We start from the raw sequence: 13,109 nt of genomic DNA, 5'->3' as shown, positions 1-13,109 counted from the left end.
CTACACTGTCCCATCAAACACTCCCAGGGCAGGTACAGCATGGGTTAAATACAGAGTAAAGCTCCCTCTACACTGTCCCATCAAACACCCCAGGGCAGGTACAGCACGAGTTAGATACAGAGTAAAGCTCCCTCTACACTGTCCCATCAAACACTCCCAGGGCATGTACAGCACGGGTTAGATACAGAGTAAAGCTCCCTCTACACTGTCCCATCAAACACCCCAGGGCAGGTACAGCACGGGTTAGATAGAGAGTAAAGCTCCCTCTACACTGTCCCATCAAACACTCCCAGGGCAGGTACAGCACGGGTTAGATAGAGAGTAAAGCTCCCTCTACACTGTCCCATCAAACACTCCCAGGGCAGGTACAGCACGGGTTAGATAGAGAGTAAAGCTCCCTCTACACTGTCCCATCAAACACTCCCAGGGGCAGGTACAGAATGGGTTAGATACAGAGTAAAGCTCCCTCTACACTGTCCCAGATCCCAAAGAGCACCCCCTACACAGCAAATGCCATCCTGCGGCCCCCCAATGACTCTGCCGGTTTGGTTCTGGGCTGGGAGAAAGTTTGTGCTAAGGGTTCACGTCGGCTAGGAACTGACCCGAGACGCAATTTCACAGAGAGACAGGCTTCATCCCAGCATCCTGAGGTGGATTTGAACCCGGGCCCCGGAGGTAAAAGGTCACCTTGACAGAATATCCCAAGATGTCCGCCTCACCTGAAGAACTGCTGCTTCATGGAATACAGCATGCTGAAGTAAATCCCGACTCCGGGAATGCATCGGACGAACGACTGCACCGAGGGAGATGGAGGGAGGAAGAAAAGGAGGAATTAGGTTCGGGGCTCACAGCCAATGTCCGCGTTGGTTAAAATGCACAGTCGCCGCTTGTAAAATGTGCCATAAAATGTGGGGGATGGAACCTCTGGTCACCTGTCCTCGCCCTCCATTGTGGGCCACTCCCAGAGTGCGGGTGGGCGAGGGGCACACGGCACGGTGTGCCCCCTGGTTGTCAGTGGGTAGAGCTGCTGCCCTCTGGTTTACTCCTGCACCACACAGACCAGGAAGATGGTTCGATTCCCGGCCTGTGCCAATCGCAGCCGAGGGGCATCACCAAGGGCTCCACAGCTGGTCTCAGCGGCCCTGGGCTCGGGAGAGGGAATCGAAACATCCTGGCTGGGGGGGGCGGAAGTACATCCACGTTACACCACCCGGGACGAAGAAAGGGCAGGGGAAGAGGATTACAGAGGCCCAGTTAACAAGCTAGCAGCAGGACAGGTTCAATGGGCCGAATGGCCTCCTTCGGCAACGCAATTTCTCTGGCTCAACACCAATCCACTGAATCATCCCAAGATCGCCCAAGGGAGATTCGGTTGACCGCATAGGAACAGGGGGAGGCCATTCAGCCCCAGGAGCCAGTTCCGCCAGTCAATTAGATCATGGCTGATCTGTATCTTAACTCCATCTACCCGGCCACCTTTGCTCCATATCCCACACCCTTCCCCCCGCCATCATTTCTGCTGAATGGTCACACTGGTGGCCCTCAGTCCCTCGCCAAAGTGATCACTCTACACACACAAGCCGAGCAAACGTCAAGCTGGCTATTCGACCGTGAAGAACCTCATCGCCAAGCTCAATCCCCGCAGCTGCCCTAGATCAGATGAGCAACAGGCACTACATTTAAACCACATAGTCTATAAAGAGGTAGAACACAGCCAAAACACACAGGGACACCTAACCCGTCACTCACGTACCGGAGAGACTCCTTTCCACAGTCCGATAATTCGCTCGGTGCGAATAACATTCAGTAAAATGGCAATCATTCCAACTCGGCCAGATCTAAAAGAGAGACAGAGAAAAATCCCTAAACACAATGTCCCGGTCTACAAAGGGTTAACCTGCTGTGTGTGCACTGCAACCAGCCATCAGTCGTGGCTCAGTGGGTAGCACCAGAAGGTCGTGGGTTCGAGTCCCACTCCGGAGACTTCGGCCCATAATCCAGGCTGACACTGCCAGTGCAGTGCTGAGGGAGTGCTGCACTGTTGGAGGTGCCGTCTTTTGATGAGACATTAAACCGAGGCCCCGTCTGCTCTCTCAGGTGGATGTAAAAGATCCCACAGTACTTTTCAAAGAGCACAGTTCCAAAGTTCTCACGATTCAGGATTGGAAAACTGCATGTCACTTCGCTATTTAAGAATGGCGAGAGGGAAACCAGGGAATGATAGACCAGTTAGCCTAACATCTGTTGTCGGGAAATTGCGAGAGTCTATAATCAAGGATAGGGTGACTGAACACCTCGAAAATGTTTAGTTGATCAGAGAGCCAGCATGGATTTGTGAAAGGTAGGTCACGCCTGACAAACCTGATCGAATTTTTTGAAGAGGTGACTAAAGTAGTGGACAGAGGAATGTCTATGGATGTTATTTATATGGACTTCCGGAAGGCATTTGATAAAGTCCCACATAAGAGACTGTTAACTAAGGTAGAAGCCCACGGAATTGAGGGCAAATTATTGACCTGGTTAGGAAATTGGCTGAGCGGCAGGAGACAGGCAGTAGGGATAATGGGCAGGATGTGACTTGTGGTGTTCTGCAGGGAACTGTGTTGGGGTCTCAACTGGTCACCGTATTTATTAACGACTTAGATGATGGCATAGAAAGTCATATTTCCAAATTTGCCGATGACACAAAGATAGGTGGCATTGTAGGCAGTGTAGATGAAAGCATAAAATTACAAAGGGATATTGACAGATTAAGTGAATGGGCAAAACTGGCAAATGGATTTCAATGTAAGCAAATGTGAGGTCATCCACTTTGGACCTAAAAAGGATAGATCAGAGTACTTTCTAAATGGTGAAAGACTAGAGACAGTGGAGGTCAAAAGGGACTTGGGGGTCCAGGTACATACTGTAGATCATTAAAATGTCATGAACAGGTACAGAAAATAATCAAAAAGGCTAATGGGATGCTGGCCTTTATATCTGGAGGACTAGAATACAAGGGGGTAGAGGTTATGCTGCAGCTGTACAAAACCCTGGTTAGCCCACACCTGGAGCACTGGGAGCAGTTCTGGGCACCACACCTTAGGAAGGATATATTGGCCTTGGAGGGAGTGCAGCGTAGGTTTACCAGAATGATACCCGGACTCCAAGGGTTAAATTACGAGGGGAGATTACACAAACTAGGGTTGTATTCCCTGGAATTTAGAAGATTAAGGGGTGATTTGATCGAAATTTTCAAGACATTATGGGGAACTGATAGGGTAGATAGAGAGAAACCATTTCCGCTGGTTGGGGAGTCCAAGACTAGGGGGGCAGAGTCTAAAAATTAGAATCAAACTTTTCAGGAGTGAAATTAGGAAACACTTCTACACACAAAGGCTGCTAGAAGTTTGGAACTCTCTTCTGCAAACAGCAATTGATGCTGGATCAATTGTTAATTTTAAATCGGAGATTGATAGATTTTTGTTAACCAAAGGTATTAAGGGATATGGGGCAAAGACGGGTATATGGAGTTAGGTCGCAGATCAGCCATGATCTCATTGAATGGTGGAACAGGCTCGAGGGGCTGAATGGCCTCCTCCTGTTCCCATGTTCCTAGGGGAGTTCTCCCCGGTGTTCCATGGGGAGTTCTCCCCGGTGTTCCATGGGGAGTTCTCCCCGGTGTCCGGCCAATATTTACCCCTCAATCAACATCACTGAAACAGATTATCTGGTCAATATCACCTTGTTTGTGGAAGCTTGCTGTGCACAAATTGGCTGCTGTCATTACCTACAAAACAGTGACTATACATCAAAAATAATCAGTTGGCTGTGAACCACTTTGTGATATTGGGGACGTGAAAGGCAATATATAAATAGGCAAATTCTTAAACATTTATTTCAGATTTCAAAACTACACTGTGCTCTGTCTCTTTCCCATACACCATATTAAGTGGAACCAGACTGCTGGGCTGAATGGAGGCAGGGGCAAGATGCTTCTCTCCCCCGCACAGCTGTTGTACATCTCCAGTACTGAGTTAGGAGCTGGTCTGGACAACCCAATACTTTATACTCCATTGCCCCAAGTGTCTTCTCTCTCTCGGAGGTGCCCATTTGCTGGGGTAGACCATCCATGTGAGCCAAAACCAAGGGTGTCGCAGGCTATCCGACTGCATGGGGCGTCGCAACCAAGTCCCGTCCTGTCCGTACCCAACGTTCACACACTGGCACTTTCCAGCAAGGCTTGCTGGACTACAATCACTGGCTGGTTTCCCAGCATCGAAGTCAGTGCCTCCGACTGCTGGGACCAGTGGAGAGCTCGGGGAGTCGAGTCTCGGGGGTACTGGTCTGACGGGGCGGGGTCAGTGAGCCAGACAGACCATATCAACAGGACTTCACATCAACACCGCGGAACCACTGCCCAGCAAGCTCGCCCCCGACAGCTGAGTGACGGACTGGCAGCTAGAGGTCAGCAGACATCGCTCCCCGTGTGATCGCTGCCCGTAGGCTTTGTTACTGACCTGCATCCACTGGACCGCCCAGACCCTGTGACCCCCCCCCCCCCCCCCGAGACTTGTCTGCAGCCTTTGACACGGTTGACCACTCCACCCTCCTCCAACACCTCTCCACCGTCGTCCAGCTGGGTGGGACTGCACTCGCCTGGTTCCATTCTTATCTATCTAATCGTAGCCAGAGAATCACCTGCAACGGCTTCTCCTCCCACTCCCGCACCGTTACCTCTGGTGACCCTCAAGGATCTATCCTTGGCCCCCCTCCTATTTCTCATCTACATGCTGCCCCTTGGCGACATCATCCAAAAACACAGCGTCAGTTTCCACATGTACGCTGACGACACCCAGCTCTACCTCACCACCACTTCTCTCAACCCCTCCACGGTCTCCAAATTGTCAGACTGCTTGTCTACTGGATGAGCAGAAATTTTCTCCAATTAAATATTGGGAAGACCGAAGCCATTGTTTTCGGTCCCCCCCACAAACTCCGTTCCCTAGCCACTGACTCCATCCCTCTCCCTAACGTCTGTCTGAGGCTGAACCAGACTGTTCGCAACCTTGGTGTCATATTTGACCCTGAAAGGAGCTTCCGACCACATATCCGCGGCATAACAAAGACCGCCTACTTCCATCTCCGTAACATCGCCCATCTCCGCACTTGCCTCAGCTCATCCGCTGCTGAAACCCTCATCCATGCCTTTGTTACCTCCAGACTTGACTATTCCAACACACTCCTGGCCGGCCTCCCACATTCCACCCTACGTAAACTTGAGGTGATCCAAAACTCGGCTGCCCGTGTCCTAACTCGCACCAAGTCCCGTTCACCCATCACCCCTGTGCTCACTGACCTACATTGGCTCCCGGTTAAGCAGCGCCTCGATTTCAAAATTCTCATCCTTGTTTTTAAATCTCTCCATGGCCTCGCCCCTCCCTATCTCTGTAATCTCCTCCAGCCCGACAACCCTCCCCCGAGATATCTGCGCTCCTCTAATTCTGGCCTTTTGAACATCCTCGATTTTAATCGCTCAACCGTTGGTGGCCGTGCCTTCTGCTACCTCGGCCCTAAGCTCTGGAATTCCCTCCCTAAACCTCTCCGCCTCGCTACCTCTCTCTCCTCCTTTAAGACGCTCCTTAACACCTATCTCTTTGACCAAGAATTTGGTCACCTGCCCTAATTTCTCCTTATGTGGCTCAGTGTCAAACTTATGTCTTTTAATACTCCTGTGAAGCACCTTGGGATGTTTTACTATGTTAAAGGCGCTATATAAATACAAGTAGTTGTTGTTGTTGAGACCACCCACTACCCCCCCCACCGGCAGACCCCTGGGACTGCAGGACCCTCCCTCCCCTGGGAGGCCACTCCCATTTATTGATCCCGCACCAATACCGTGCGCCATTATCCTGACCCCGCTTTGAACACCTACCCATTCACGGAGCCCTGCACAGTCTGCAGACGGGTCTTCACCAGGTCGAGGGGCTGAAAGAGCAGCGTTGAGCAGGTCCCACTGAGAGAGCCACACATGAAGGCTTTCAGCACAGGGTGACACTGGGAGGAGGGAGGTGGAGAGAGACAAACAACATTAAACATGGATGGAAATGGCTGTGCACAGAGGGAAAAATGCAAATTCAAATAACTGCACACCGCGTAAGTCCTGTTCTTTGATTGGACTCTCTGTTTTAACACAGTGCAACCGTGAGTGACAATCGGAGCTTCCAGGGCAGCACTACATTGAATTACATCGAGTCTACATCACAGAAACAGACCATTCGGCCCAACTGGTCCGTGCCGGTGTTTATGTTCCACACGAGCCTCCTCCCGTCCCTCTTCATCTCATCCTATCAGCATAACCTGCCATTCCTTTCTCCCTCGTGTGTTTATCCAGCTTCCCCTTGAATGCATCTCCGCTGGTCGCCTCAACCGCTCCCTGTGGCAGCGAGTTCCACATTCTCACCACTCTCTGGGTAAGTGGCGAACCTGTGGAATTCTCTACCACACAAGGCAGTTGAGGCCAATTCATTAAATAAATTCAAGAAGGAGTTAGATATATTTCTTAAGGCTAAAGGGATCAAGGGATATGGGGAGAAAGCAGGGACAGGGTACTGAGTTTGGATGATCAGCCACGATCGCATCGAATGGCGGAGCAGGCTCGAGGGGCCGAATGGCCTACTCCTGCTCCTATCTTCTATGTTTCTATGTTTAAAGAGGTTTATCCTGAATTCCCTATTGGATTTATTAGTGACTATCTTACATTTATGGTCACTAGTTCTGGTCTTGCCCCACAAGTGCAAACATTTTCTCTACATCTACCCTATCGAACCCCTTCATAATTTTAAAGATCTCTATCAGGTCACCCCTCAGCCTTCTCCTTTCTAGAGAAAAGAGCCCCAGCCTGTTCAATCCGTCCTGTTAGTTATAACCCCTCAGTTCTAGTATCCTCCTTGTAAATCTTTTTGGCACCTTCTCCAATGCTTCGATATCGTTTTGTAAAAGGGAGACTAGAACTGGAACTCTATTCCTCTAGAAATGAACCCCAGGGTTTTGTTTGCACTTCTACTGGCTTTGTTAACCTGCGTGGTCACTTTTAGTGATTTGTGTATCAGTACCCCGCCCCCTCCATCCCTCTGCTCCTCCGCCCTCCACCCAGAATTCACCACCTCACACTTAACCATATTGAAATTAATTTGCCATTTACAAGCCCATTCTGCAAGTTTGTTAACGTCTTCTTGTATTTTGTCGCAGTCCTCCTCTGTATTAACTAACCCATCAATTTAGTGTCGCCCCATATTTTGAAATTGTACTTCCGATTCCTGAGTTCCAATCGTTTATGCAAATGGTGAACAACTGTGGCTCCAGCCCCCGATCCCCGTGAGCCCCAGTCCCCGATCCCCGTGAGCCCCAGCCCCCGATCCCCGTGAGCCCCAGTCCCCGATCCGCAGCCCCGATCCCTGTGAGCCCCGGTCCCCGATCCCCGTGAGCCCCAGTCCCCGATCCCCGTGAGCCCCAGTCCCCGATCCCCGCGAGCCCCAGTCCCCGATCCCCGTGAGCCCCCAATCCCCGTGAGCCCCAGCCCCCGATCCCCGTGAGCCCCCGATCCCCGTGAGCCCCAGTCCCCGATCCCCAGCCCCCGATCCCCGTGAGCCCCAGTCCCCGATCCCCATGAGCCCCCGATCCGCCGATCCCCGTGAGCCCCAGTCCCCGATCGCCCCAGCCCCCGATCCCCGATCGCCCCAGTCCCCGATCCCCGATCGCCCCAGTCCCCGATCGCCCCAGTCCCCGATCCCCGTGAGCCCCAGTCCCCGATCGCCCCAGCCCCCGATCCCCGATCGCCCCAGTCCCCGATCCCCGTGAGCCCCAGCCACCAATCCCCATGAGCCCCAGTCCCCGATCCCTGTGAGCCCCTGATCCCCAGCCCCCGATCCCCATGAGGCCCAGCCCCCGATCCCCGTGAGCCCCTGATCCCCAGCCCCGATTCCTGTGAGCCCCAGTCCCCGATCCCCGTGAGCCCCAGCCTCCGATCCCCGTGAGCCCCAGTCCCCGATCCCCGTGAGCCCCAGCCTCCGATCCCCGTGAGCCCCAGTCCCCGATCCCTGTGAGCCTCAGCCCCCGATCCCCGTGAGCCTCAGCCCCCGATCCCCGTGAGCCCCAGTCCCCGATCCCCGTGAGCCCCAGTCCCCGATCGCCGTGAGCCCCAGTCCCCGATCCCCGTGAGCCTCAGTCCCCGATCCCCGTGAGCCCCAGTCCCCGAACCCCGTGAGCCCCAGCCCCCGATCCCCGTGAGCCCCAGTCCCCGTGAGCCCCAGCCCCGATTCCCGTGAGCCCCAGTCCCCGATCCCGGTGAGCCCCAGTCCCCGATCCCCGTGAGCCACAGCCCCGATTCCCGTGAGCCCCAGTCCCCGATCCCCGTGAGCCCCAGCCCCCGATCTCCGTGAGCCCCAGTCCCCGATCCCCGTGAGCCCCAGTCCCCGATCCCCGTGAGCCCCAGTCCCCGATCCCCGTGAGCCCCAGTCCCCGATCCCCGTGAGCCCCAGTCCCCGATCCCCGTGAACCCCAGTCCCCGATCCCCATGAGCCCCAGTCCCCGATCCGTGAGCCCCAGCCCCCGATCCCCGTGAGCCCCAGCCCCCGATCCCCGTGAGCCCCAGTCCCCGATCCCCGTGAGCCCCAGTCCCCGATCCCCGTGAGCCCCAGTCCCCGATCCCCGTGAGCCCCAGTCCCTGATCCCCAGCCCCCGATCCGCAGCCCCCGATCCGCAGCCCCCGATCCCCGTGAGCCCCAGTCCCCGATCCCCGTGAGCCCCAGTCCCCGATCCCCGTGAGCCCCAGTCCCCGATCCCCGTGAGCCTCAGTCCCCGATCCCCGTGAGCCCCACTCCCCGATCCCCGTGAGCCCCAGCCCCCGAGCCCCGTGAGCCCCAGCCCCCGATCGCCCCAGTCCCCGATCCCCGTGAGCCCATCCCCGATCCCCGTGAGCCCCAGTCCCCGAGAGCCCCAGTCCCCGTGAGCCCCAGCCCCCGTGAGCCCCAGTCCCCGATCCCCGTGAGCCCCAGTCCCCGATCCCCAGTCCCCGATCGCCCCAGTCCCCGATCCCCATGAGCCCCAGTCCCCATGAGCCCCAGTCCCCGATCCCCGTGAGCCCGTCCCCGATCCCCGTGAGCCCCAGTCCCCGATCCCCGTGACCCCAGTCCCCGATCCCCGTGAGCCCCAGTCCCCGATCCCCGTGAGCCCCAGCCCCCGATCCCCAGTCCCCGATCCCCGTGAGCCCCCGTCCCCGATCCCCGTGAGCCCCAGTCCCCGATCCCCGATCCCCGTGAGCCCCAGTCCCCGTGAGCCCCAGTCCCCGATCCCCGTGAGCCCCAGTCCCCGATCCCCGTGAGCCCCAGTCCCCGATCGCTCCAGTCCCCGATCGCCCCAGTCCCCGATCCCCGTGAGCCCCAGTCCCCGTGAGCCCCAGTCCCCGATCCCCGTGAGCCCGTCCGCGTGAGCCCCAGTCCCCGATCCCCGTGAGCCCCAGTCCCCGATCCCCGTGAGCCCCCGATCCCCGTGAGCCCCAGCCCCCGATCCCCAGTCCCCGATCCCCGTGAGCCCCAGTCCCCGATCCCCGTGAGCCCCCGATCCCCGTGAGCCCCAGCCCCCGATCCCCAGTCCCCGATCCCCGTGAGCCCCAGTCCCCGATCCCCGTGAGCCCCAGTCCCCGATCCCCGTGAGCCCCAGTCCCCGATCCCCGTGAGCCCCAGTCCCCGATCCCCGTGAGCCCCAGTCCCCGTGAGCCCCAGCCCCCGATCCGTGAGCCCCAGTCCCCGATCCCCGTGAGCCCCAGTCCCCGATCCCCGTGAGCCCCAGTCCCCGATCCCCGTGAGCCCCAGTCCCCGATCCCCGTGAGCCCCAGCCCCCGATCCCCGTGAGCCCCAGCCCCCGATCCCCGTGAGCCCCAGTCCCCGATCCCCGTGAGCCCCAGTCCCCGATCCCCGTGAGCCCCAGTCCCCGATCCCCGTGAGCCCCAGTCCCCGATCCCCGTGAGCCCCAGTCCCCGATCCCCGTGAGCCCCAGTCCCCGATCCCCGTGAGCCCCAGTCCCCGATCCCCGTGAGCCCCAGTCCCCGATCCCCGTGAGCCCCAGTCCCCGATCCCCGTGAGCCCCAGTCCCCGATCCCCGTGAGCCCCAATCCCCGATCCCCGTGAGCCCCAGCCCCCGATCCCCGTGAGCCCCAGTCCCCGATCCCCGTGAGCCCCAGTCCCCGATTCCCGTGAGCCCCAGTCCCCGATCCCGGTGAGCCCCAGTCCCAGATCCCCGTGAGCCCCAGTCCCCGATCCCCGTGAGCCCCAGTCCCCGTGAGCCCCAGTCCCCGATCCCCGTGAGCCCCAGTCCCCGATCGCCCCAGTCCCCGATCCCCGTGAGCCCCAGTCCCCGTGAGCCCCAGTCCCCGAGAGCCCCAGTCCCCGATCCCCGATCGCCCCAGTCCCCGTGAGCCCCAGTCCCCGATCCCCGTGAGCCCCAGTCCCCGATCCCCGTGAGCCCCAGTCCCCGATCCCCGTGAGCCCCAGCCCCCGATCCCCGTGAGCCCCAGCCCCCGATCCCCGTGAGCCCCAGTCCCCGATCGCCCCAGTCCCCGATCCCCGTGAGCCCCAGTCCCCGATCCCCGTGAGCCCCAGTCCCCGATCCCCGTGAGCCTCAGTCCCCGATCCCCGTGAGCCCCAGTCCCCGAACCCCGTGAGCCCCAGCCCCCGATCCCCGTGAGCCCCAGTCCCCGTGAGCCCCAGCCCCGATTCCCGTGAACCCCAGTCCCCGATCCCCGTGAGCCACAGCCCCGATTCCCGTGAGCCCCAGTCCCCGATCCCCGTGAGCCCCAGTCCCCGATCCCCGTGAGCACCAGCCCGATCCCCGTGAGCCCCAGTCCCCGATCCCCGTGAGCCCCAGTCCCCGATCCCCGTGAGCCCCAGTCCCCGATCCCCGTGAGCCCCAGTCCCCGATCCCCGTGAACCCCAGTCCCCGATCCCCATGAGCCCCAGTCCCCGATCCGTGAGCCCCAGCCCCCGATCCCCGTGAGCCCCAGCCCCCGATCCCCGTGAGCCCCAGTCCCCGATCCCCGTGAGCCCCAGCCCCCAGTCCCCGTGAGCCCCAGTCCCCGATCCCCGTGAGCCCCAGTCCCCGATCCCCAGCCCCCGATCCGCAGCCCCCGATCCGCAGCCCCCGATCCCCGTGAGCCCCAGTCCCCGATCCCCGTGAGCCCCAGTCCCCGATCCCCGTGAGCCCCAGTCCCCGATCCCCGTGAGCCTCAGTCCCCGATCCCCGTGAGCCCCAGTCCCCGATCCCCGTGAGCCCCAGCCCCCGAGCCCCGTGAGCCCCAGCCCCCGATCCCCGTGAGCCCCAGTCCCCGATCCCCGTGAGCCCATCCCCGATCCCCGTGAGCCCCAGTCCCCGAGAGCCCCAGTCCCCGTGAGCCCCAGCCCCCAGTCCCCGTGAGCCCCAGTCCCCGATCCCCGATCGCCCCAGTCCCCGATCGCCCCAGTCCCCGATCCCCGTGAGCCCCAGTCCCCATGAGCCCCAGTCCCCGATCCCCGTGAGCCCCAGTCCCCGATCCCCGTGAGCCCCAGTCCCCGATCCCCGTGAGCCCCAGTCCCCGATCCCCGTGAGCCCCAGCCCCCGATCCCCAGTCCGCGTGAGCCCCAGTCCCCGATCCCCGTGAGCCCCAGTCCCCGTGAGCCCCAGTCCCCGATCCCCGTGAGCCCCAGTCCCCGATCCCCGTGAGCCCCAGCCCCCGATCCCCGTGAGCCCCAGTCCCCGATCCCCGTGAGCCCCAGTCCCCGATCCCCGTGAGCCCCAGCCCCCGATCCCCGTGAGCCCCAGCCCCCGATCCCCGTGAGCCCCAGTCCCCGATCCCCGTGAGCCCCAGTCCCCGATCGCCCCAGTCCCCGATCCCCGTGAGCCCCAGTCCCCGATCCCCGTGAGCCTCAGTCCCCGATCCCCGTGAGCCCCAGTCCCCGAACCCCGTGAGCCCCAGCCCCCGATCCCCGTGAGCCCCAGCCCCGATTCCCGTGAGCCCCAGTCCCCGATCCCCGTGAGCCACAGCCCCGATTCCCGTGAGCCCCAGTCCCCGATCCCCGTGAGCCCCAGTCCCCGATCCCCGTGAGCACCAGCCCGATCCCCGTGAGCCCCAGTCCCCGATCCCCGTGAGCCCCAGTCCCCGTGAGCCCCAGTCCCCGATCCCCGTGAGCCCCAGTCCCCGATCCCCGTGAACCCCAGTCCCCGATCCCCATGAGCCCCAGTCCCCGATCCGTGAGCCCCAGCCCCCGATCCCCGTGAGCCCCAGCCCCCGATCCCCGTGAGCCCCAGTCCCCGATCCCCGTGAGCCCCAGTCCCCGATCCCCGTGAGCCTCAGTCCCCGATCCCCGTGAGCCCCAGTCCCCGATCCCCGTGAGCCCCAGCCCCCGAGCCCCGTGAGCCCCAGCCCCCGATCCCCGTGAGCCCCAGTCCCCGATCCCCGTGAGCCCATCCCCGATCCCCGTGAGCCCCAGTCCCCGAGAGCCCCAGTCCCCGTGAGCCCCAGCCCCCAGTCCCCGTGAGCCCCAGTCCCCGATCCCCGTGAACCCCAGTCCCCGATCCCCATGAGCCCCAGTCCCCGATCCGTGAGCCCCAGCCCCCGATCCCCGTGAGCCCCAGCCCCCGATCCCCGTGAGCCCCAGTCCCCGATCCCCGTGAGCCCCAGTCCCCGATCGCCCCAGTCCCCGATCCCCGTGAGCCCCAGTCCCTGATCCCCAGCCCCCGATCCGCAGCCCCCGATCCGCAGCCCCCGATCCCCGTGAGCCCCAGTCCCCGATCCCCGTGAGCCCCAGTCCCCGATCCCCGTGAGCCCCAGTCCCCGATCCCCGTGAGCCTCAGTCCCCGATCCCCGTGAGCCCCACTCCCCGTGAGCCCCAGCCCCCGAGCCCCGTGAGCCCCAGCCCCCGATCCCCGTGAGCCCCAGTCCCCGATCCCCGTGAGCCCATCCCCGATCCCCGTGAGCCCCAGTCCCCGAGAGCCCCAGTCCCCGTGAGCCCCAGCCCCCGTGAGCCCCAGTCCCCGATCCCCGTGAGCCCCAGTCCCCGATCCCCGTGAGCCCCAGTCCCCGATCGCCCCAGTCCCCG

At 60.8% G+C, this 13,109-nt stretch overlaps 1 protein-coding gene across 3 annotated transcripts in view; it reads right to left on the bottom strand.

Annotated features, from left to right (window-relative positions):
* The window catches only part of LOC147098782 (mitochondrial glycine transporter-like), a 109,635-nt gene that overhangs the window by 19,042 nt on the left and 77,484 nt on the right, over positions 1-13,109 (bottom strand). For all 3 annotated transcript variants that reach the window (XM_085969466.1, XM_085969465.1, XM_085969464.1), the window contains 3 exons: positions 5,915-6,036; positions 1,754-1,838; positions 720-793 (listed from right to left, as the gene is read on the bottom strand). In XM_085969466.1, coding sequence (XP_085825592.1) covers positions 720-793; positions 1,754-1,838; positions 5,915-6,036 — 281 coding nt within the window. The remainder of the gene's footprint in view (positions 1-719; positions 794-1,753; positions 1,839-5,914; positions 6,037-13,109) is intronic.

Source organism: Somniosus microcephalus, chromosome 28 (genome assembly GCF_052327205.1).
Source record: "Somniosus microcephalus isolate GS21.2 chromosome 28, FLI_Smic_1.0, whole genome shotgun sequence".
Lineage (NCBI taxonomy): Eukaryota > Metazoa > Chordata > Chondrichthyes > Squaliformes > Somniosidae > Somniosus > Somniosus microcephalus.
Note: the sequence above shows the minus strand (reverse complement) of the source record. Positions and strands in the feature narration are given on the sequence as shown.